The sequence below is a fragment of the Anabrus simplex genome, chromosome 7, assembly GCF_040414725.1.
Source record: "Anabrus simplex isolate iqAnaSimp1 chromosome 7, ASM4041472v1, whole genome shotgun sequence".
Taxonomy (NCBI): Eukaryota; Metazoa; Arthropoda; class Insecta; order Orthoptera; family Tettigoniidae; genus Anabrus; species Anabrus simplex.
The window spans coordinates 285,723,764-285,748,299 of record NC_090271.1 but is presented as its reverse complement, the minus strand read 5'-3'; the positions used below and the strand labels follow the sequence as shown (position 1 = coordinate 285,748,299).

The 24,536-nt window shown below is 38.6% G+C and overlaps 1 protein-coding gene across 2 annotated transcripts in view; it reads right to left on the bottom strand.

Annotated features, from left to right (window-relative positions):
- Positions 1-24,536, bottom strand: part of Ctf4 (Chromosome transmission fidelity 4) — a 175,681-nt gene that overhangs the window by 130,309 nt on the left and 20,836 nt on the right. For both annotated transcript variants that reach the window (XM_067151705.2, XM_067151703.2), the window contains exon 5: positions 23,294-23,533. In XM_067151705.2, the coding sequence (XP_067007806.2) occupies positions 23,294-23,533 (240 nt within the window). The remainder of the gene's footprint in view (positions 1-23,293; positions 23,534-24,536) is intronic.

The window sequence follows — 24,536 nt, the reverse complement described above, 5'->3', positions numbered from 1 at the left end:
AGCAATGTATCTTTGAATATTAGGGTGCTCAAGAGAGAAAGAGTGTGCACGAGTGTATGTGTGTCCCTGAACCAGAGGAACTAACCAAGGTTATCTTTGACAAAGCTGAGAATTAAATCCGGGCCAACTTGGATCAAAGGCCAGCATGCTAAATAATCCAGGGCAACAGAGACCCAAGCAAGTAGAAGAAGGATGATCAACAAATATCACTGCAGAAGGCAGACGAAGATCACAATAACCATACGTGCAAGAAGAAATATGGAACTCATGGTAACACAAGCAAAAAAGTATAAAGGACAATTAAATACGAAATTGACTAAAGAATGTTGCAGATGACACACACAAAAAAAAAATCACAAAATTCAGTCATTAAACCACAAAACCACCAATTACAGTACAGTAGAACCTCGATTATACGTTCCCAGAAACTACGTTTTCCCATATTATTCATTCAAATTACGTGGTCCCGCGAGCATCCTGATTAAATCACGTTGTAAAAATCCCATATTATCCGCTCCTCGAAGAAACGATTTTCTGGATCGACCATCCAGAAATGTCAGTCCCATCTACGCTAAATCCTCGATCATGTATTTTTCAATAAACTGCATCTCAGAAAAGGACGGCTACGGCATAGGCCTACTTACGGATCTTGGTGTTAAGGTTTCGTCATTGCGGTACCGGTAATTTGAGGACGTACTTTACTGGAAAAGCGATTGGCGGCGAACTTGCATAAGGGACCAACCTAGCATTACATTCCGGTGGTATTGTTTAGAGAATCCGTGGAAATCATAAAGCAGAGAGTGTCCACAACAACTGGAAGGAGACAGAGTGCATTTCTTCGACAGCTCTACTTGAACACGAAACGAATTTCGTCAAATGTTTGCACTTGCAAAACGTCTAAATTATGTCCAGCATTAGATGTTTATTTTTTTTACTTTTTTCGAGTGTATCGCCTAACAGATTTTTGGCTTTTCCCTCAGGGCACTGTATAGTCACTGGGCTTCCAGGCAGGAATCGAAACTGCTCCTTAAGTAAAACAAATTTACAGTAGTATTTTAATATTATCGTACACGATTATGTTACAAGATATCAAGACCGGAACAGATGTTGCACCTTACATACATAAAGCCATGCGAGGTTTTGAAATTGCCTATTACTGTTTTCGTCCTAATATAAGACTGAGAATTTCACGTTTTTGTGTTAAAATGTTGTGAAAACCGCAGTCGTTTTATTTGCGCACGTTACATTTAAAGCTGTGTATCATTTCGCACTCGTGCCGACTTGTACAGCGAGCGCGCTTTCTAGCTGAGCTTTCTAGCTGAGCTCAAGGTCGCAAATAATCGTAATTTCGGAAGTGCATTTGAGAACTTGAAGATCGATACTTACATACGAAACCACATTCTCGAGTTCAACATAACCTTGAAAAGCTGATGTAGGTCTAATTTACGCGGTACAAGATATCCGTAAACTGACTATGAACAGTATACCGGTGACCAAATTACAATGGAAGATTTAAAAAAATCACCATCGTGTTGGGCGCTTTTGTATCTGGTGTGCTTTACTTTATTAGATCAGGGAGAGAGAATTAAAAACTACGTGTGGTCGATTGTTGTTTGACTTGCCGTTATGGGTACCGTATTAGATTTTTCAAAGAGTTTGGCTCTGGCTGATCAAAGTTGCTGAACTGAAAGAAGTTTTCAGAGGAAACTGACGGAAGTTTCCCCGGTAAAACTGAATGTAAAGTTTCGAGATTTTTAAGTCGCATATCGGTAATTAATATTTGAAGTTGGCTCCGCGGTCTAACTTGCCTGCCTCTCACCCGGAGGCCAGGTCAGGCATTTTTACCTCGATATGAGGGCTGGTTCCAGGTTCACTCATTCTACAATTACCTTTAATTGAGGAGCTATTGAATGGCGAGATGGCGGCCCCAGCCTAGAGAGCCAGGAATAACGGCCGAGAGGATTCGCACACTGACCATGCGTCACCTCGTAATCTGCAGGCCTTCGGACCGAGGGCGGTCGCATGGTAGGCGGAAGGCCCATTGGGGCTGTAGTTTGGTTTGGTTTAGGGATGTTTGTAACATTATAAGTATACATATTTCATTTTTGTGATGTTTAGCTAAATCGTCGATGGTTCATTCATTCCCCGATATTCCGTTTTCCCGTGTTGTACGTTTTTTTCCGGGGTCCCTCCAGAAACGGGAAATCGAGGTTCCACTGTATATACATTGTCAATATTTCAGGGTAAGCTTCTACAAATAATATCTAATGAAGAGACACGAGAAAGATGGAGGGAATATTTCAAGAAACTAGTGAACGAGTGCAGAAAATGGCAAACAAAGTGGTGGGACCAAACAACATACCCACAAAGGTGTTGAAGTTCCTTAAAGAGGTTAGTACACATTTCTTAATGGCTCTCTTCAACAACATGAAAGAACAAGAAATGACCAATGGCTGCAAAAGAAGTTACACACTACAATTTTATAAATTCCAGCAAAAATAGTAAGAGCCATAAACTTTGGGAAAGAGTTACGATCCAGAGAGTATTACAGGTCACATCACTGACAGAAAATTAAAGTGGACTTGTCTCCAGCAAATCTACTGCACACACTATCCACTCAGTCAAAATAATGGAAAAGTATAAACTCTTGTGTTTACCAACCTGGAAAAAGCATTCGATTGCATCCTCAGGGAGCTGATGAGACGAGTCCTCCAGCTGCAGGATTACCCAGTGTACAAAAGAAAGGGTGATAAACATAAAGCACATAATTACTGGCCAGTGAGCTTGATGTGTGTTACACGTAAGCTCTGGAGAAATGTTCTTTCTGTTTTTGTGAAATTACCTAGGCCTAACTGGTTTGATAGGAGGGTTTAGGGATGTTTTTTTCTGGGAGGCTCAACATGTACAATTCCAGCAAGATATAGCAGATATTTTAGATTCAGCATGTAAAATGGACTGTATCGCTACTGATCTATCCAAAGACCTTTGACAGTATAGATCATGGAAGACTACTGATGAAAATGAGGGCTCCTGGACTAGATAAAAATATGACTGAAAGGGTGACTACATTTCTAGAACACAGAATTCAAGAGAATTATAGTAGGTGAAGCATTATCTAATCCTGTAATAATTAAGGCAAAATGTTTTCTTATATATATAAATGATATGAGTAAAGAACTTTAATCACAGATAAGGCTTTTTGCAGATATATTGCACAGAATAATAAATCAGTTACAAGACTGTGCGAGACTACAAAAATATGTTGACAATGTTGTGAGATGGATAGTACAGAATGGTAAATGGGGTGTAATGTAAGTTTCACCAAGAGGAAAAGTACTCTCAGTTTTAGTTACTTTGTTGATGGGGTGAAAGTACCTCATGGGGATTAGTGTAAGTTATCATAATCCTCTTCCTTTTGTATTATTCACCTCTTCCACTTCACCTTCCTCTCACCATTTCTCTTCCATCATTTTGTCCATGTCCAGGTTTCTTCTTCTTGCACTCCTGTTTATTGAATCGATCCACCTTGTTCTTGATCTCCTTCTCATTCTCTTTCCCTGGAGCTTCATCTCCATCATCTGTTCTGGTCTTTTCTCATCCATCCTCTTTACATGTCCAAACCATCTTAGTTTATTCCTATCACTTCTCTCATTTAGGTTTTCTATCCCAAATGCTTTTATAACATGATCTTTCCTATCATGCTTCTTGGGTATTTCATTTTTTTGGCTTGAATGCCACTCTCCTCCCTACTTGTCATTATCCAGGTCTCCGCTGCATAAGTCAATATGGGTGCATAATACATTTTGTGAATTATCTCTTTCCACTTCCTTACTCCAGACAAGGTTTCTTACACTCTGGCAGAATTCATTGCCCTGTTGCACTCTCTTGCTAATCTCCATGCCCAGCCTTGTATTCAGCATTAATTCACTCCCAAAGTATTTGGAACTGTCAACAATTTCAAGGCTTTGACCACCAATTATCACAGTGCCTTTTCCTTGTCTTTCTCCCCCCTTATATCACCATGGTCTTATTTTTCACTGTGCTGATTTTCATACTATACTTCTCAAATTTCTAGTTCAGTGCATCAAGTTGTTGTTGTACTTACTTCTTTGCTGTTCATTCTCCAGACCACAATATCATCTGCAAATAGTAATAACTATATCTCCCTATTCTCACATGGTTCTTTTGTCTTCTTTACATATTCATCCCTAAACAAAAGAGGTGACAGCACACACACCTGTCTTATTCCAGTTTTACTTTTAAACCATTCTGTCTTTCCAACCACAGTCTGTAGGCTGCTGACACAGATGTTGTACATTGCTTGCACCATTTCTACTGTTTGACCATGGTTTTCCCAACATTCTAGCTGGGAAAACTATTTTATGCCTTTGTTAGATCTATTAATGCCATGACCAGAAATTTTCCATATTCCCATTTCTTTTCCATTAATCGCCTATTGCTGAAGATTAGAGCCACTGTAGATCTTCCACTTCTAAAGCAATACTGTCCTTCTAGCAACTTTCCTACCTTTCTTCCGTACGTAATATCCTTTTCAGTATTTTTGTTAATTGTGATACAAGTATATATGATTCCTCTATAGTTATCACACACACTTTTTTGGTCCCCATTCTTAAAGAATGGTTTTATTATATCCTTTCCCCAGTCTTCTGGCACAAGTTTCTGTTTTCATACGCACTTTAACAATCTGTATACCCAACACCCACTAGTCTAGTGTAACGATCACTAACCTATTTTTGGCTACCGTCATCTGGAACTCCATCTATGTTCATATACTCGCCGATACTTCATTCATCTAACCGGCCTTGGACTTTCTCTGCTGCCTCGCCGTGCATCCGTCCTGGTGAACTGCTGAATACACACTGAGTCTCCTCTGGGTTACGTCATCCGCTACGTCAGTGTCCGATATTTCTCGACGTTTTGTGTACTTTTTTCCGGAACTTTCTGCAGCGGTATAAAGGCTTCCCCCACATACTCGGTCTTCAGTCCAGCACTGATTCCGAGGGTGGTTGGAGGGTCGTCTGAGGACTTCCCAGTATTTGCTGGGAAGCTCCACTTCTTTTATTTGCTGTATTGGGTGAGCAACAGAGTATTTATTTTATAATTACCACTATTATTCTTCTCCTATGGATTTTGGAGTTATCTTCATTGCTGTGGTTGGTTTTCTTTTAAGTCTGATATGAGTGATATTTTTCCTTAACAAATGAACATCGAGTAATATGCAATTTCAAGAGTTGGTGAGTGATTGAACTTGTGGCCTGGACGGTACAACTTATCACATAAAACTGTTCCTGTATTTGGCAATGTTTATACTCAGGCGACTCCCATTATTGTGAGCCCCGTCCTTGGTCATTCCCGTGCCTTTCTTCTCCCTTTGTTTACCTTTTTGGAAATCTGTGTCCATATTCTCCGAGGCTTATAGGTTACCATGTTCATTTGATTAGTCACATATTATAACTTGTAAATGGTCTAGGGATTCTATTCTAATGTACGTCATTCACGATGAGTGTTTTCTTTTGTGTGTCAGGTTACAAAATTTTGAGTTGTAAAATTTAAAATTGATTTCCTTTGTAGAAACAATATACTGTTTTGACTAACCTTTTTTTCTTCTTCTTCTTATTACATCCACTAACTTCCAATTGGTCTCAGCTCTTTTCTCCTTGAACGTCTTGTCAAAGAATCTTAATCAACCAATACGTTGTTGCTGTAAATCGTCACAAAAATGGTAGCAGAGTAACTCACCTGATTTATTTACTATTATCTTTTTTCAATTTTTCTCTTTTTTTTACTCTTTGTTACTGTGCTCTCTTTTTCAACATGGCAACTTTTTCCGATAATTTTCCATTAAATTCTTCTGATAATTCTTTATATTTACCCCCGATTTCCCGGTCTCTACCTAATCCACCTTGTGCGGATTTAATTACTTTTGATGACACTTCGCCCTCAGAACCTTCATCCACCATTTGTTCGTCTTCGCATTCTAACACTTCAGACTTATTTGATCAAGACCTAAAACCAAAACTTCCAAGTACCACTTATCATTTACATCCTGAATCTTCTAGGCCACTCACCTCATCGCCTATTTCTCCAAATCCACTCATTTCCACATTAAATTTAGAGATTATTAAACAGTCATTAACACAAGTGCCTCCTTTAACTGATACAAATCCTCAAAATTTAACTATATGGCTATTTTTTGTCCGTAAATTTCTTAAAATTAACCTTGCCCCATTTTCTCAACTCATTAGTTTATTAACGTCTAAAACTACTGGACATTTAACGAATTTTTGGCTTGAAAATATGGCACATTTTCAGGATTGGGCTTAATTTCGCACATGTCTCCATAATTACTTTCTACCTTATGAGGTACGTCATACATTGAGTTTGGAATTTGTCCGCCGTCATCAACGTTCTGACGAACCTGTACACGATTATTTAGACTCACTTCTTACTTTTAGTGATGTTCTTAATATCGCTAATAATCCATCGGACTTAATTTCAATTGTTACATTTTATGCTGTGCCTTCTTTCCGACAACTTCTTCAGATACATTCTCCCCCTACCTCTTTGCTACAATTGTATACCGCAGCACAAGCTCATACGACTTACTCGTATGCAGATATTTCCTACTATGCTCGTGTACCACCACCAGTCTTACCTTCTGCTACTACCTCTCCCCCGGTGTCATTATCATTACCAATATCTCGTTCTGTTACAGTCAGTAAACCTATTATTTGTTACCGCTGTAGAGGTACAGGACATATAGCTAAATTTTGTGCCTCCCCCATCTCGGGAAACGCCCCCAACCCCCGTCCGTAGGCAGTGGACGCGTTCAAGGGGCAAATCTGCCTAATCAAATACATGCTTTTTATCATGACACCTTTACCACTCGGCAACCTTTTCGATCTTCTTACACTAAATCGAGAGTAAAATATGATTCTCACATTTTTTGCTCATTCCCCAGAACTTCACATATTGTAGTCTTGCTCCACAATATTCCTACTATTGCACTTTTAGATTCTGGTTCAACGACTTCGTTAATTAGTTTAGAACTTTTCCAATCTCTTCAGACTATTTTTTCTCATCTTCAACTTTCTCAGTCTTCCCTTCGTTGTACTTCTGCATCAAATAATCTACTTCAGACCCTTGGCCAAGTCAAGCTCAACTTAAAAATTCAACATTTTTCGTGGACCTATTCTTTTAATGTTGTAGAAAATTTATCATATCCATTAATTCTAGGATATGATTTTTTTCGTCATACTGGTTTGGTACTTGATTCCTTTTCTTCCTCTATTCGTTTCACCTTTTCGGATATTAGGATTCCATTAGTGAATTGTTCCGATTTCCCTCTTTCACATCTTCCTTCGGTTCGTAAGGACTATGTGTATTGTAATCGTTCTCAATCTGCCCAACTTGATAATTTGTTAGTTGAATTTTCTGATGTTGTAACCTCTAAACTTGGAACCGTTTCCAATTTTCAAACTTATATTGATCTCACTGATACCACGCCTGTTCGATCTCCCCCGTATCATTTGAGTCCGTCCAGAATGAAAATTCTTAATCAACTTGTAGAGAAAATGCTGGTTGATAATACCATCGTACCTTCCACTTCGGACTATGCCTCTCCCGCGTTCATTGTTGACAAACCTGATGGGTCCTTTCGTTTTGTAGTTGATTATCGTAAAATTAATTCTAAGATCCTCTACGATGCTTACCCCATGCCTAAAGTTCAAACTGCGTTTCAACATTTTTCCAATGCACAGTATTTTTCCCTTTTAGATTTCAATTCGGCCTATAATCAAATACCCTTAGATGATAGTAGCTCTAAGTATACTGCCTTTATTACTCCTACCGGGCTGTATCAATTCACTAAAGTACCTTTCGGATTAAACCTTGGCTCACAAATCATGCAAAGATTTGTTGACAATCTTTTTTCTGATATAAAATATCAGTATCTATTTCCATATGTGGATGATCTTTTGATTTATAGTCCTGATTTTGACACTCATATTAAACATCTTCGTGAAGTACTCTCTCGTTTACGTTCTGTTAATCTTACCGTCAATCCTTCTAAAATTATTTTAGCTCAGACTTCCATTAAATTTTTGGGCCATATTCTGTCCAATAATGGCATTTCTGTTGATCCGGATCGGGTTTCTGCAGTTGATCATATTCCTCCACCGAAAAATTTGAAGCACTTGCGAACATTCTTAGGTATGGTTGGTTTTTATAGTAAATTTATCCCTCACTATTCTCACATATCTGAGCCACTTAATTTACTTAAACGAAAAGGCATGAAATTTTACTGGGGAGAACAGCAACAAACTGCATTTATTTCTCTCAAATCTGCCTTAACCAAAGCCCCTGTTCTTCAAATACCTGACTTTGATTTACCCTTTGAAGTTTTTACGGACGCCTCTGACGTTGCGGTTGGAGGAGTCTTAAATCAAAACTGAGACGGTAAACTTCTTCCTATTGCTTATTTTAGTCGCTTGCTTTCGCCTACTGAACGTAGGTATTCTGTTTATGAAAGGGAAGCATTAGCGTTAATCCTCACTATTGAGCATTTTTCGGAATACCTTGACCATCGGCAATTTCTTGTTCAAACAGATAATCAGGCCTTATCCTGGCTACTGAACAATGCCCCTAAAATAGGCAGGCCCGGTCGATGGCTGCTCCGCCTTTCTCGTTTTAAGTTTTTTGTAAAATTTGTTTCAGGTTATCAAAATTCAGTCGCTGATGCACTTTCTCGCCTTTTTGACCAATCTCCCTCTTCAACTTTAGATCAACTTCCTTCTTATGAAATCAATGCGATTTCTTCTCTTATTGATTTTCCATTATCTTTTGACTCTTGTCATCAGCATCAATCTACCGATTCTTACTGTAAAGATATTACGATTTCTCTTTCTGCTACTAACTACGATGGACCTTTTCGGATCCATAATGAATTGCTGGTTTTTAAACCAACTCCTAAATCAACCCCTAGAGTAGTCATTCCTTCCCCTTTACGTTCGATGCTGTTTCAGTATTATCATGGGTCTCCTACAGGGGGACACTTTGGGCGCGCTAAAACTTATTCTCGCTTGGCATCTCAATTCTTTTGGCCAAATATGCGTAAGGATGTCTTCACTTGGGTTAAATCTTGTACTTTATGCCAAAAACACAAACCCCAGAACGCATTGTCCTTTGGTGCTCATTCCGCCACACCTTCTACTTACCCTGCTGAGAGGTATTATATTGATGTTGTCGGACCTATCACTAAATCTTCCCACGGCAATGCATATATTTTTACTCTGCTTGATGGTTTCTCTAAATTTTTGATTTTGCGTCCGTTGCGTACGCTTTCTGCTCAGACTATTATTCGGCTTTTGAATGACCAAATTTTCCCTATTATTGGTCTACCGAAATACCTAGTTTCGGATAACGCTACCATTTTTACCTCACAATCCTTTTACAACTTTTGCTTTATGAATGGTATTAACAAGGTCTTTACCTCCCCCTACCATCCTCAAGCCAATCTCGTCGAACGATATCATAGAAATTTGAAAGTTCTATTGTCCATTTTTCATTCCGAAGATCAACGCCATTGGGATTCTGAATTACCTGCCTTTGCGCTAGCACTTAATTCTGCCATCAATAACTCCACCTCTTTTTCCCCGGCGAAATTGTTTTTGGGTAGAGATTTGCAAACTCCTTTAGATTTAACATGGGATCTACCTTCTTTGCTCCTTTGCCCCCCTAATCAAGTCACTCAAGCGGAGTGGAAAAGGGGCTTAACTAAATTGCACCAGGCACGGGAGGTCCATCGACGGATTCACGACCGTGGGCACCGTCCATCAAAATTTAAACTTTTAGATAAAGTACTGTTAAAGAACCATCCTCAAAGTTCCGCGAGCGATCATATATCTGCTAAACTTTGCCCTCGTTGGACAGGCCCTTTTTCAATCATTCGCTTCTCTACTCCGGTTTCTCTATTATTACAGGATGCAAATGATCCTTCCATTGTTAAAAAGGCCCATGTTTCGCAGTTGAAACAGTATTTTCAGTAATTTCTTCCTTTTTCTTTTCTCTTTTGCTCTACCCAGTGACCCTTCAACCCCACCTGGGTCAACTGGACTCTCCCATCTTGGTGAACATTAGGGAATGTTCCCCTTCTTTTGTTTTATTTTTTTATATATTATGTAAAAAAAAATTACCCTAGACCATATTGTGTTTGTTTATTGTAATTTTTTAATTACCCCCCCCCCCCCTCCCTTGTGCCTTTATTATTTGTTTATTTAAACTTTGTTTCTTGCCGAGTCTGCTTTTGTTCCAGCTCCTCTTTTTCTTCCTTCCTCTTCGCACGTCGCCATTCGTCGGGTCCATCTTGACTTCCGGAATCCTTCGGATTCCTGGCCGGCAGGGGAATATGTAACAATCACTCACCTATTTTCGGCTACCGTCATCTGGAACTCCATCTATGTTCATATACTCGCCGATACTTCATTCATCTAACTGGCCTTGGACTTTCTCTGCTGCCTCGCCGTGCATCCGTCCTGGTGAACTGCTGAATACACACCGAGTCTCCTCTGGGTTAAGTCATCGTCAGTGTCCGATATTTCTCGACGTTTTGTGTACTTTTTTCCGGAACTTTCTGCAGCGGTATAAAGGCTTCCCCCACATACTCTGTCTTCAGTCCAGCACTGATTCCGAGTGTGGTTGGAGGGTCGTCTGAGGACTTCCCAGTATTTGCTGGGAAGCTCCACTTCTTTTATTTGCTGTATTGGGTGAGCAACAGAGTATTTATTTTATAATTACCACTATTATTCTTCTCCTATGGATTTTGGAGTTATCTTCATTGCTGTGGCCAGTTTTCTTTTAAGTCTGATATGAGTGATATTTTTCCTTAACAAATGAACATCGAGTAATATGCAATTTCAAGAGTTGGTGAGTGATTGAACTTGTGGCCTGGACGGTACAACTTATCACATAAAACTGTTCCTGTATTTGGCAATGTTTATACTCAGGCGACTCCCATTATTGTGAGCCCCGTCCTTGGTCCTTCCCGTGCCTTTCTTCTCCCTTTGTTTACCTTTTTGGAAATCTGTGTCCATATTCTCCGAGGCTTATAGGTTACCATGTTCATTTGATTAGTCACATATTATAACTTGTAAATGGTCTAGGGATTCTATTCTAATGTACGTCATTCACGATGAGTGTTTTCTTTTGTGTGTCAGGTTACAAAATTTTGAGTTGTAAAATTTAAAATTGATTTCCTTTGTAGAAACAATATACTGTTTTGATTAACCTTTTTTTCTTCTTCTTCTTATTACATCCACTAACCTCCAATTGGTCCCAGCTCTTTTCTCCTTGAACGTCTTGTCAAAGAATCTTAATCAACCAATACGTTGTTGCTGTAAATCGTCACACTAGGTCCAGCAGCCGTTATTTCCACACTATTTTCATCCACCCCTGGTGCCTTCCCTATTTTACAGATTGCTAAATCCAGCTCTAACATTGTTATATCATCTTCTACTGTTGAGTCATCACACTGTATTACTACTGTCTCCTCTGCACAATTTCTCACATTTAGCAGCTTATTTCCTTCAACCTTCTTCTGGATGTGTTATTAACTGTCCATTGTCTTTCATTAGCTTTGTATAAACTCTTTCTTTCCTATAGCTTTGTATAATTGCATCATTTTTTTACTGCCTGCTCCATCTGTTTTCATCTTTTGTGTAAATTCTTCCAAACTTTTCTTCTCTTACCAATTTCTTATATTTCATTTTATTATCATAATACTTCCTTTTGCTTCCTTCTTTTATTCTCTCTATTACTTTAAGTACCTAGGTGTCAACTGCTTAGCCGCACCAACCGCTCATGTGCGTCATGACATACTGTCCGCCAGTTGCGTCATTCGCTTTCAAGTGTCAAGCCATTCCAAATTATGCTTTCAAGTGTCAAGCCATTTCAAATTATCACTATACGTTGCACGAGCTGCTTACAAGCGTAAAAACTTTCCTGTACCTTTAGCGTAAAAACTTTTCTGTATCTATCTGCTATATCTATCGAGTGTTGTTTGTACGTCTTGCTGATAATGCAATTTAAGACGGATGCGGAGAAATTGCCTTCAGGGTCTTCACCTTGCCTGTCTACAGCACACTCCTCTTGTATCTAGTAGGCAGTGATATCAGCATGGCAACTTACCTACAGTGGTTATGGAAAAAAAAGATTTAGCTGAAAGCGATATTGCACCTATGTTGTTATGATTAGGAATATAGTGACATACTTTAGTGATCTGAGTGGTGTCAGTTATGCAGAAAATGGTGCAGGTGACATTGACATTATAGACATTCAAACAGAGTGGCCACAGTTAGGAATATCGCAATGAACTAGCACAACTGATAGCGTGGGCAAGAGAGAGAGCTCGCGTGCATGTGTTCATATGCAATTTTCGTTCATGTTAACTTTACCTTACTGAAAAAAAATTTGTAGTTGAGGAGGAAAAAATGTTACAAAAAAAAAAAAAAAAAGTACTCTACAAGTGAAAAATAAATACTCAGTCAAGGGCAGTGTTCTCCCCAGGACCTTTTTAATGGGCGCACCGCCCGGCTATTTTTACAGACCGCCCGGCTAACATAACCTAGATGTGTGCTAGTTACATTATTTGAACACATAGTTGAGTCATTGGTTGTTTCGACTTAAAACATAAATATTGTGAAACTAGTTATTTAAATGATAAAAATCCATTGTTGTCAGCATAATTACATTGGAGTTTGTGTTTTGCTTCGCTATAACGTAGCGTTGTGCGTGAGCGGCTCTTGGATCAGCGTAGAATCAAAGAGAATAGTTATGTAGTATCGCTTGCGAGCACTCGTCTCGATTCCGTATGACGTCACAAACCCGCACGGCACTCCACAGCAACGGAGTGGCAACCACGATGATACACGATTATGAACGAGCGGTAGAACACCAGAAGTTCAAAATTCTCTGTCAATACTTGAATTAATAACGATTAGAACAAATTCCATGCAATACAAATGGAAGAAATACACCGTATAATATTGGCCAGGATCGTTAGAGACCATTATAAGAACGAGATGGTGATTGTGATATATTAGTAGCGTTCTAAAACACAAAATTCTAACTCCATTCTCTCAATATAAAAATACATCTATGTATCAATTGGAAAGGATTATGTTACAGCAGCATTATTAAAGTCATGCATCCCAATGTGATGCTTGGTACTGGCATCCTCCCAGTCACATTGGTGAATTCATTAACAGTGTTATACTGATAATAATAATGTTGTCTTTACGTACAAGTAACTACTTTGGACGGTTTTCGGAGACGCCTAGGTGCCGGAATTGTGTCCCGTTGGAGTTCTTTTACGTGCCAGTAAATCTACCGAGGCTGACATATTTGAGCACATTCAAGTACTATCGGACTGAGCCAGGATCGAACCTGCCAAGTTGGGGTCAGAAAGCCAGCTCCACAACAGTCTGAGCCGTTTGGCCGGGCAACAATATCACTAGCAGCTACACAGAAATTACTGACATTCAGTCCTTCCATGAAGTGGTAACGCGAATACCACACTAATATTTGAGATTATGCTAAGATTTAACCGAGTTTGGGGTTTTGTTCATTATTTTATTCTTGATTCGAAATGTATGTACTTCGCATATATTGAACCATATCATTGTCTTGGAGTCATTAAGTGTCATTTTAAACACACTTCCTTCGTTACATCACGATTTCATTACCACTGTTTCGTTGTTACAAGTAATTTTACGAACGGTCAGAGATACCAAGGCGTATTCCCATGGACTCGATTCCGGCGCAGTGTCCATTTCCAGGCATAGACCTTAACTCGAGACAGACTTTCTCGACTCCACTCCATCGCTAGCTTATCACAACATTTTACCAAATACTTCAATACAATATGGTATTGCGCATTTGCTATGGCAGTCATTTTGACGGAAAATATCGATCTACAATTGAATATGAAACATACGAGTCGATAGGGTATGTGTTAGTGTTCAGTGTCACCAACTTAGTTGTTTTCGAAGCAAATCTGTTTGTTCGGTGTTCTTTTGGTTTCTTTAACATTTACTACTGCTAACAATGGACTTCAGTTGAATTATAGTTCCGATTTAATTACATTTTAACTATTGTTGTCAGTGTTTTCCATTTGTGCTTTACTTTCTAATTCATCACGAATATTGGTATTATTTTCAATCTCTTGCCGGGCTGCCCGTTTCTTCGTGTTTTTGACGCCAAATTCTGTGTTCTCAAAATGAGTAGAAAATCTCGTCAAACATCTACTCTTCTAAGTTTCTTTAAACCGGGCGAGTTGGCCGTGCGCGTAGAAGCGCGCGGCTGTGAGCTTGCATCCGGGAGATAGGGGGTTCGAATCCTACTGTCGGCAGCCCTGAAGATGGTTTTCCGTGGTTTCCCATTTTCACACCAGGCAAATGCTGGGGCTGTACCTTAATTAAGGCCACGGCCGCTTCCTCCCAACTCCTAGGCCATTCCTATCCCATCGTCGCCATAAGACCTATCTGTGTCGGTGCGACGTAAAGCCCCTAGCAAAAAAAAAAAGTTTCTTTAAGAAAGAACCTAGTAAAAGTAATAATTCAACACCAGGAGAGATTTCCGAAAAGGATATTGCTGAGGCCGGCTCATGAAGTGGAAAGTATTCAAAATGAAAAACCACAAGTGAAACATTCTTCTAAACACCGCTTATCGGGCATCACTGATGACTGGTTTAAGCAATTTACGTGGTTAGTTGTGAAAGAAAATGGTATGTTTTGTTCCACATGTATAAAATGTTCATTGAAGAAACCGACAAAGAAGGAAGTGACTTGGGTGACTATACCGTGTGCAAGACTTCGAAAGGAGAGTTAAGTTGACCATGAACAAAGCAAGCTACATACCGATTCTTGTTCAAACTTAAGTGAAAGACGTGCATTCGAAGAAACTGGATTTGGGCAAATAGAAAAATCAGTTTCTATTTTAAACAATTTACAGAGAGATGCTTTCCTCGGAGCCCTAAGATCAATGTATTGGTTGGCAAAAAATGAGCTACCACACACTACATTATACGGAAAATTGCTCAAACACTGTGAGGCTATGGGTTGTACATATCTAAAGCATCTTAATATTGGTGATAATGCTAATTATACTTCAGAAAGAATAATGCAGGAGTTACTTGATGTTATAGCTTCAGAAATTAGATGTGAAATATTAGAGAACATACATTCAGCAGATTATTTCAGTGTTCTGTGCGTTGCCTACACTATAATACAAGGCCTTGAAATGCACTAATGAAAACGGGTGCCATCTTAGTTCACCATTCAGTCACTAGGATCGCACTGTTGCCCCCTTGTGTTCGCATGGCCGTGTATGTCTATAAGTAAATTATATCCTAAATAAAGAGAGCTGAATGTTGTAGGTGTCTACAGTTTTAAAACTTTCCTACTCAGGGGCTTCTTATCGAGTTTCAAAACTTTCTCACTTCTACTTGAGTGGCTCGAAGCAATGTTGTATAATAGAGGTCTCAGAAATTTTTGGAGTAGAAAAAGAGGTAGTTTGTCGTCTTTACACTCTCTACACTTAATTTCACTGATGAACCTGGCTTTCAGAAAAAACGTACACATTTTTAGTAACTGTCGTCGGGGTAAATACTGCACAGCAGAGGTAACGAATTCCGCCATGCGCTGGAGAAGAGCCACAAATGATGATTTCGGGTATCTGAGGGCTCCTCGATCTTGAAAGCGAATAAGACACAATGTTGGACTTTCACTCGCTGGAGAAGTGATATGTTCTAAACAGCCTTCACAGTCTGTTTGTTCTTCTGCCACACGCACTAAGTATCCTGCTACCATAGCTAGAGAAATACCAGGTATTGTAGTTGTTGAATCTGAAACAAATTAATCATATTTATGTACTAGCGAACACTTAAATCAAAAAGTATTGTTCACACAGATCTGATGTAATTTACCTTGCAAGGGTTTTGTAATGAAAGGCATTACATGTTCAGGAAGCTGCGGAATTTGCACATCATCGCGACTTTCATTCCTTCTATATCTTTCATCCATCTGGCACATTCTTGGTTGTAGTAAACTGGTTCGTACATTGCGGATTTTATTTTCATCCCTCAGCTCAACATTGCCATGTTTTGATGCCGCAATAATTCCTGTATGGAGCGTTGTTTCGATTGCGTTAAGGCATGACCTTGCGTCCATTGTGTCATTGTATCCCGCTTTGCGTCGTAGGTGGCTAAAGAAAAGCTCGATATCATCGCTTGTTAGATTCCTCGTCAAAACATAATGAAAATTTATACTTATGAGGTATTTTACGCAGGCCACAGTGGATTGGGTAGTCAAGACCAACGCCTGATACGTTTCCCTCGTGAATCTTTTCTCTTTCTCTGGATGCATTTGAATGTTCTTGATATATGACAGGATATCATTTATTAACCAACTGAGGCGTTCATCTTCAATGCTGAAAAATGCCAGTTTGTTCTCATTCCTGGAATATGTCCCATACGAGGTGTTGCAGACATCATGGGCATCGAACCACTTCATAAAATGCTCCATGAAAGAAATTGTTTCTTTTAAACTGTTCCTGTCTTTAATGCTCTCGGAACAAACCACCTCCATACTCTTCAAACCAGCGATTGTTTCAGGGGAAACAATTTTGGCTCTTGCTACATTCATTTTCTCCAAATTTGTAGGGTAAACCACTTTTCTGGTTAGTTTCCTCGCCGGCTTCATAACTGAAGATTTCTGGAGTTTGAAAAGACCTCTCAAATGATCGCCGGTCATGATAGCATTGTTTACAAAAAAGTCCCGTGACAAATGTTGGGATCGCACGTTTTTTTATGACGTGACTGGGATCGAAACTTAGGAACAGAGGCCTAGTTTTATCAGCTGGATGTCGTATCTTATGCGTATTGCTTCCTCCATAATGTTTCGAACATCGAAACATTTACCTGAGAATTGTCGGTAACAATTCTGATCACTCTGAAACCACACTCTTCAACAGCATTTAACGCATCCAAGGTTAATTTTGCAAGTTGTGAGCCCGTAACGGATGAAGTAAAATAGAAAGACACCGGTATTCTGTAATATGTAGAGAGTCTCTTGAACAAAATGCAGAGTAGTTTATTGGCCAACCTATCTTCGATTCCAAGAGCGTCAATGTCAATGTCATTCAGTCCAATAAACATATCTAATTTCCTGTCATACATAAGTCTTGGCTTTATGGACATTTCATCTATTATAAGGGAACCAACCTTTTCGTTATCGTTCACTAACGACAGTTTTTCTGTCAGTAATCGGGCTATAGTTAGCGAAGTTATGCCCATTTCCCCTTTTGAGTATCCAACATACGATTTCAACGTTCTTGGATGAGGAAGATGCAAAATATCGAGTGTTCTGAGAAGCCGATAACCAGTTGGCGACCTTGAAGATAATAGCACACAAATTTTAACTGTAGTCTCCTGGTATTTACATTTCTTTTTTCTAAAGCTCTGAAGTTGTTCTAACAAAAAGTTTGCTTTCATATTACCTCCCTCAGCTTCCTCCTGAATTTTAGAAACTCGACTTGCAAGATTTCCGGGATCCTTCTTTACCTTACTAAGTTCTGCTTCCAAGTCACGAATTTCTACGCGCAACTTCTTAATAATTGTCACGTGCTTTCTATTTTTTCAGATCTCCTTCCTTAATTTCCTGTTAATGTATTTTGGTACTGTTGATTTTAGGACGGGAGAAAACTGTGTACCTACTGTTGTGGTGCCTACATTTATCAGGTCAGATTCTCCAGTACTGTATTATCAGGCACACAAAAATCCGATTGTTCCACACATTTTCTCTTATTTCTTATATACTCATTTTCACTGTCCGTTCTTTCAAGCTGTCTTTTCTTAGGAGCTTTCCTACATTTTAAAGTGACTTGTTCGTGTTTGGGGAACTCTGTAAAAACTGAAGGGACTTTATTAGGCAGGAGTGTCTTTTTAGATGTACTTATACTAAAGTCTTCTTCTCTGAAGTGTTTACTGCACACCCTCGATTTTTCTGTAGGAACCCAGAGAGATCCCGGTTTGTCTCCTCTGCGAGATATAGCAACAAGCCACCGTTCTTTTAAAGCTCTATTCACTGGAAACTTGTGAAATTAAATTCCACTACCTTTAATTTGTCGTGAATGACAATAAGGAACACAGCAATAAACCATGATTGAACCTGCGAGTGCTTATTATCACAAGAATACACACATTCATAACCAACTCAATACACACATTTAAAGGCACGAACCTGGTAAACAGGGAGCAAGGTAGCGATCCTAGCGGCCCGCCAATGAACAGCAGTGTGACCACTTCTATAGTGTTTTACAGGCTCTATTTCCAGGCCTTGTATTATAGCGTAGGCAACGGTTCTGTGTGATGAAACTACAGATATTTCTGTAGTGAAGCAACCTATTGTGTACATAAAATATGTCAACCAACTTGAAAAAGAGGTTAATGTTAGTTTTGTGTCAACCTGCAACATCATTGATGGTAAAGCTGAGACCATAACAAATAAACTAACTGAAATCCTTGAAAATTTAGGGTTAAAAACTTGTAATTTGGTAGGTCTAGGATCTGATGGGGCAGCGTCATGATTGGTAAGCAAAAGGGAGTAGCAACACTGCTAAGAGAGAAAACAAATGGACTCATGGTAAACTGTGACTGCATTAACCACAGATTGACACTTGCTAGTGCCCAGGCAGCAGCTGAAGTGCCTTATTTAGTGAAGTTTAATGACATTTTAAGACAACTCTTTTTCTATTTTCAAAATTCCTCAGTCAAGATGGCTGGTTTAACTGAAATCCAGAATATCATGGACAGCTCTCAAATTAAACTAAAATTGGCCAGTGATACTAGATGGTTGTCTCATGACTCTGCTGTATAGTTTCTAAGAAGATCTATGGTGAGTGTTGTTGCTGCACTTGAAAGAGAGGCCACTGAAAGAAATGATATTACAGCTGAAGGCTTAAGCAAGTACATGAAGACATACAATTTCTTAGCTGCAATTATGATGCTTTCAGATATCTTACCTCTTCTGTGCACATTGTCTAGAGCTTGACAAACGCAAGATACTGACTTGACAGAAATTGAGCCAATCTTAGAAGCCACAAAACTCAGCGTCTTACAATTGAAAGAGACTCCAGGAAATCATTTTCATAGTCTCAGTCACCATCTTGCTGGTGAATGGTCAGACTTCCACATCACTTATTCAGATGTTGATGTTGTGACCTTCAAGACAACAATTTATAACAAGTACATAGATAGTGTTATCCAACATCTAGAACACAGATTTCCAGATATGCCACACATTTCTTGCTTTTCAAGAGTGTTTAATGCAAAAAGTCAAGATCAGAATGAAGCTTCTGAGTTGCTTCTTGATTTCTACTCTAAAATGGGAAGCCCTCCAGTCATAAATTAAAATAGCGCTAAACTGGAATGGTCTGTTGCATCAAAAGTGTTCCAAGGAGAGTCCTACATTGGATTAAGACCTAAACAAATAATGATGAAGTTTGCAACAACATGCGAGCTTAAGGAATCTTTTCCAAATTTAGCAAGACTAGCTGCTATTGGACTGTCCATACCTGTGAGCACAGCTGAATGTGAAAGGGAATTTTCGGCTTTGAAGAGAGTTAAAACCTATTTGAGGAATTGTATGAAGCAGAGCACACTCAACAATTTGATGCTGATTTCACTAGAGGGACCAGGCTCAACAGAATTCAATTATATAAGAGCGGCAGACAACTGGGCCTCAAAGAAGAAAAGAAGAATCAACATATAAAATGTCATGCTAAAAGTAAATTTCAATTTTTTAATGGTAGAAAAAGATATATCTTATTTTGTCTTGTTGGTGATAACAGTGAAATCAATTTTTCAGTTTATGTTTGCCTCTCTGATATTATTGTTAATCCAAGCATGTGCCCCACCTATATCAACCAGAGGGGAATAAACAATTTTTTTATTGAAATTTTATCACTCATTTTTGAAGTAGTATTCCTCCACCCGGCTACCTATTCCTGCCACCCGGATGACAAAAATTTCTGGGGAGAACACTGAAGGGGTTAATAAAAGGAAAGATTATAGTTGAAGTAATCACATTAACAGGATTGTAAGTAACGATTACATACAGTATAACCCTGAATTTGTGTGACCTCGATTTAGCGTAAACCCGCATTTAATGGAAAAAATTTCAAGTCCCGATAATTATTCCATAAGAGCAATGCAATTTTATATTCGATTTAACATAATTCACAATAGGACAAAACCTGCATTTAGCGTTAAGGAAATGTTAAAATTCCCAAATATTCGTTTCTATTCACTTTGGTTATGAGACATTAAGAATCTATGAAAATGACGGCATAAGCTTGCTAAGGATGATTCAAGGCAGAAGAGGAATTCAGAGCGTGGGCACTTAGGGCTAAAGTAAGATGTCAGATTTGGATACCCTTCCGACCACATCCGCTGTAGTAGAAGAGAACCCTCGTTTTAATGGCAATGTTATTATAACCGTTGAAAATTCCTATATTTATCTGTCTGTGTAATATCCTTTGGTAACAATGAGAACCCTGTTAATGATTCATCCGTTATTACGGGCAGATTCGGGTGTGTTAGTTTTTATCCGTTATCAATATTTACACACTCTGCCAGCTCAGGTCAGAGAAACTCGCTCTTTACAAAGGTTTAAGGTCGCCTGCTAATACTACCTGCTCAGGACAGCTGACTGAATGGTTGATGTATGAATGAGCGCGTGTTTGAGGATTAGTCATCATTAAGAGTTTTTAATATTAATTAGTTTTAGTATTAACTTAGTAATTTATTTATATTTATTCTCAATTCTATTAATTTCTGTTGTTTTAACTATTTTAAGTATCTCAGTATTTTATTTAAAATTTTGATTAGTATGTGGTTAAGTGGAAGAGAGGGCATCGAGCCCTAACTTCACCATTGTAATAAATAAATAAATGAATAAATAAATGAATGAATGAATGAATACATGAATAAATGAATAAATAAATAAATAAATAAATAAATAAATAATCATAAAAATAATAAGATCTATCATCTTCCGTATCAATTCCTCGCTACGCACGAGCGAGTCAATCTTGAGGGAGCCTGAGGTCTTCTCACAACTCCGACTAATGTAAACAAACTTCAGGGTAACATGTTTCTCACAGTAAGTGCGATGACAGCTGTTGTTAATTCCTTAGAAAAAAAAAGCTGAAGTAAACGATTGCTTAGTTTTAATACAATGAACTGAAATAAAATAAGAATGTGATACTTCTCCTTCTCAAGATACAGTGGCGTGCATAACTAATTTCAGAGGTTATGTTATGTACTTTCGCTTCTTGTTAAATTTCAGAAAGGCTGTTCCCACGTAAATTTATAGTGAAAATGTGATTATTCTACGGGGAGCTTGAAATATGTTTTCATAATATGTGCGCGGTAAATGTAGGTTAGGCGACGCTGTTTGAAGTAAGAAAATTGAAATGTTTTCTACAAGCTTCTGGAATGATGCATTCACAACTTTTAAGAATGAAACTGAACTATCAGAATTAAAAAATAAGTGCTAATGAGTGAGTAAGCCGCTGCTTGGAAAACATTCGCGAAAATGTTTAAACAACCGACTGCTGTTTCATATTGATTTTAATGTGTTTTTGTACGAGTTTGGTCAGTGTTCCAGTTTTCAAATACTTGGGTAGCGTTATATCAAATGACAACCTAGCAAAACATGAGGTGAACAATCAAATCAATAAGGCAACACAATTTTACCACGAGGTAAGACACCTGCTGTGGGATGAGCAAATACCCATAAAAACAAAAATGACATTGTACAAGTCCTATTATACACCAATTCTTACGTACAGTCTCGAAACCACAACACTGACCAATAGAGATAATTCCAAACTTCAGGCAGCTGAAATGAAATTCCTACGCACTATGATCCAGAAAACCAGGGAAGACAAGATCAGGAATGAGAAAATTAGAGAAGAAGTAGGAATAGATGATTCTCTCCTCAATAAGATTCAGATATCAAGACTGAAGTGGTTTGGTCACATGAAGAGGATGCCAGTATACAGAACTGCAAGGAAGGAATTTGACAGAAAGGTAGAAGGAAGACGACCCGTGGGAAGGCCACGAAGGAAATGGATAGATTTAGTTAAGAGCGATGTACTGCTGAGAGGTCATGATTGGGACAAGTTGGTGGAGGAAGAATGGTACAAGGACAGGATGAGATGGAGGAGGCTCATATACCACACCCGGGAAACTGGAGATGGTTTAGGATGATGATGATGATTTGTATGAGTTTGGTATCTTTCCCAACTTTAATGGAAAATCATGTATAACGTTATAAGAGCAACCTTAAACCGAAGCGGTTTTGCACTCCCAACAAAAATTTGTCAAAATGAACCACAAACTGTAACTACAGTACAGTGTGTAGGGTAGATATTTCTTTGTTTTATTGCTGTCACTGTTTAAATAATGTATGATGGTACGATTTATGGTAATACACGGAAAGATCTCTGGAAAAGCTGTGCTTTCTACTGAAACCTCGATTTAAGGTAAACCCCCATCTAAGGTTAAAAAATCAGGTCCCTGTAAAAATGTTAAATAGTGGTTCTACTGTTTCTTTATATGGTTATGAGGAAATTTAGGAGTTTTATTAAGGATGTAAAAGAGAGGGTGTGTAAGTCAATAACAAGACTCCAATTAGAGTATAGTTCAAGAGTATGTGTGATTCAAGAACTGGGAAAGATCTAATTGATCCAATTTGTTCAGGGCAATTTCCAACACACGAGTAGTGTTAAAAAAAGTTGCAAATTTTGGAACAAAAATACTTAAAGAGTAAGGAGATAAACTGCTTGGCTAGTGGTACATTCTCTGCTGTGAATGGAGAGATGGCATGGAGTAACATTAGAAGACAAATAGGCTTGAATAGGGGGAGCAACTGCAAATACCACTGGTCTGAGCCAGGATCGAATCTGACAACTTAGGTTTCTCAAGGTATCTCGTAAGGTCAGTTACCTTTGAAAAACAGTCGATATATCGAATGACCTTCTGTATCATGGAAAAGCTAACAATTTGACAGAAAGGAAGTTATAATATTAAAAAAGAATTAACTGAAATTTTGTATTATTATACGTTTTAGGATTATCAGGTAACAACACATTCAGGGATATCTGTCTCCAAGAAGCTACCAATATGACGTAAAGAAAACCAATAGATACTCACCGTTTTTGAACGATCACCAGAGAATGTGACAGTGTTTTCCCAGGAATCTCGAGCATAAACGTAAACTTCCTGTTTGTCGGGTATGGCCAGATGGTTCCCGGAGTTTGGTTGCCAGGAAGGTCGACCCAGACATGTTGCCAGAAAGAAAGAGTTACAAGTTGGGAGACAATTCCACATCTTCACCGTCTTCCTGTCTTCAAGGGACCACACTCGGATTGTTCCATCACAGCTTGAAGAGGCCTGATGTTAAAAGAAAACATAGCTGTAAAGTGAGATCAGTGAAGGTGCTTCAATTGTAGCAAGTCCTGGAAGTAAATGTGATAGTGGGACTAGTACTCATAGTTAGAGATGTGAAATTACAGCATTAATAGTATTCTATTTTTAGTACAAATTGTAACAAAAATATAATTTTATAGCATTAACAATCAATCAATCAATCAATCAATCAATCAAAGAACTGTAATTAGGGCTGTCATCCAGGTGGCAGCTTCCCTATCAGTTGTTTCTTAAAGTTTTTCGAAGAACTTGGAGATTTATCAAACATTTCCCTCAGAAAAATGATTCCAATCTCCTATAGACCTGATATAGGCTTTTGGGCTGATGCCGTGTCAAGAAAATAAGATGAAATTCTTTAAGTTTTGCAGAGAACTATGCTCTGCGTCATCAGAAGAAAATCTTGACTGTCCTTGAGAAAGGCTTCTAAAACAATGAGCTTTGAATTTAGACATTACCCAATAGAAGTGGAAATGGTACGTTCATTCGTCAGCAGATGGTTCCTCAGACACGGTACAGCACTAGGGTTTGAAGCGGAAGCTGAATGACAGAACCATCAGAATCAGTCTGAGAGGGTCACATAACATAACAGGCGTACGCACATATGAAGGTATGATATTGACGCAAGTCTGGAATGAAACATCTAGCAATGAGGAACGTACGAATTTGGAAAACACCAAAACGAAATAACAATAGTGAAGGGACAGAGAAAGGAACTACCTATGTAAATCCTTAATGGCTAGCAACCAGGTATTACTTACTTGATAGCTAGTATCCCTGTTGAAATTGTGAGGATTTCTACATATTTGCACAGCTTCCCATACAATCTTGGACTTGTAGTGTCTTGTGTGAGTAAGAGCTCGAGCATCTTGGAACACGACATCATGACCTGACGATAGAGCGTGCTCAGCTATTGCTGATTTGTCTGGCTGGCTGAGACGAATATTATGTTCATGTTCCTTGATACGAG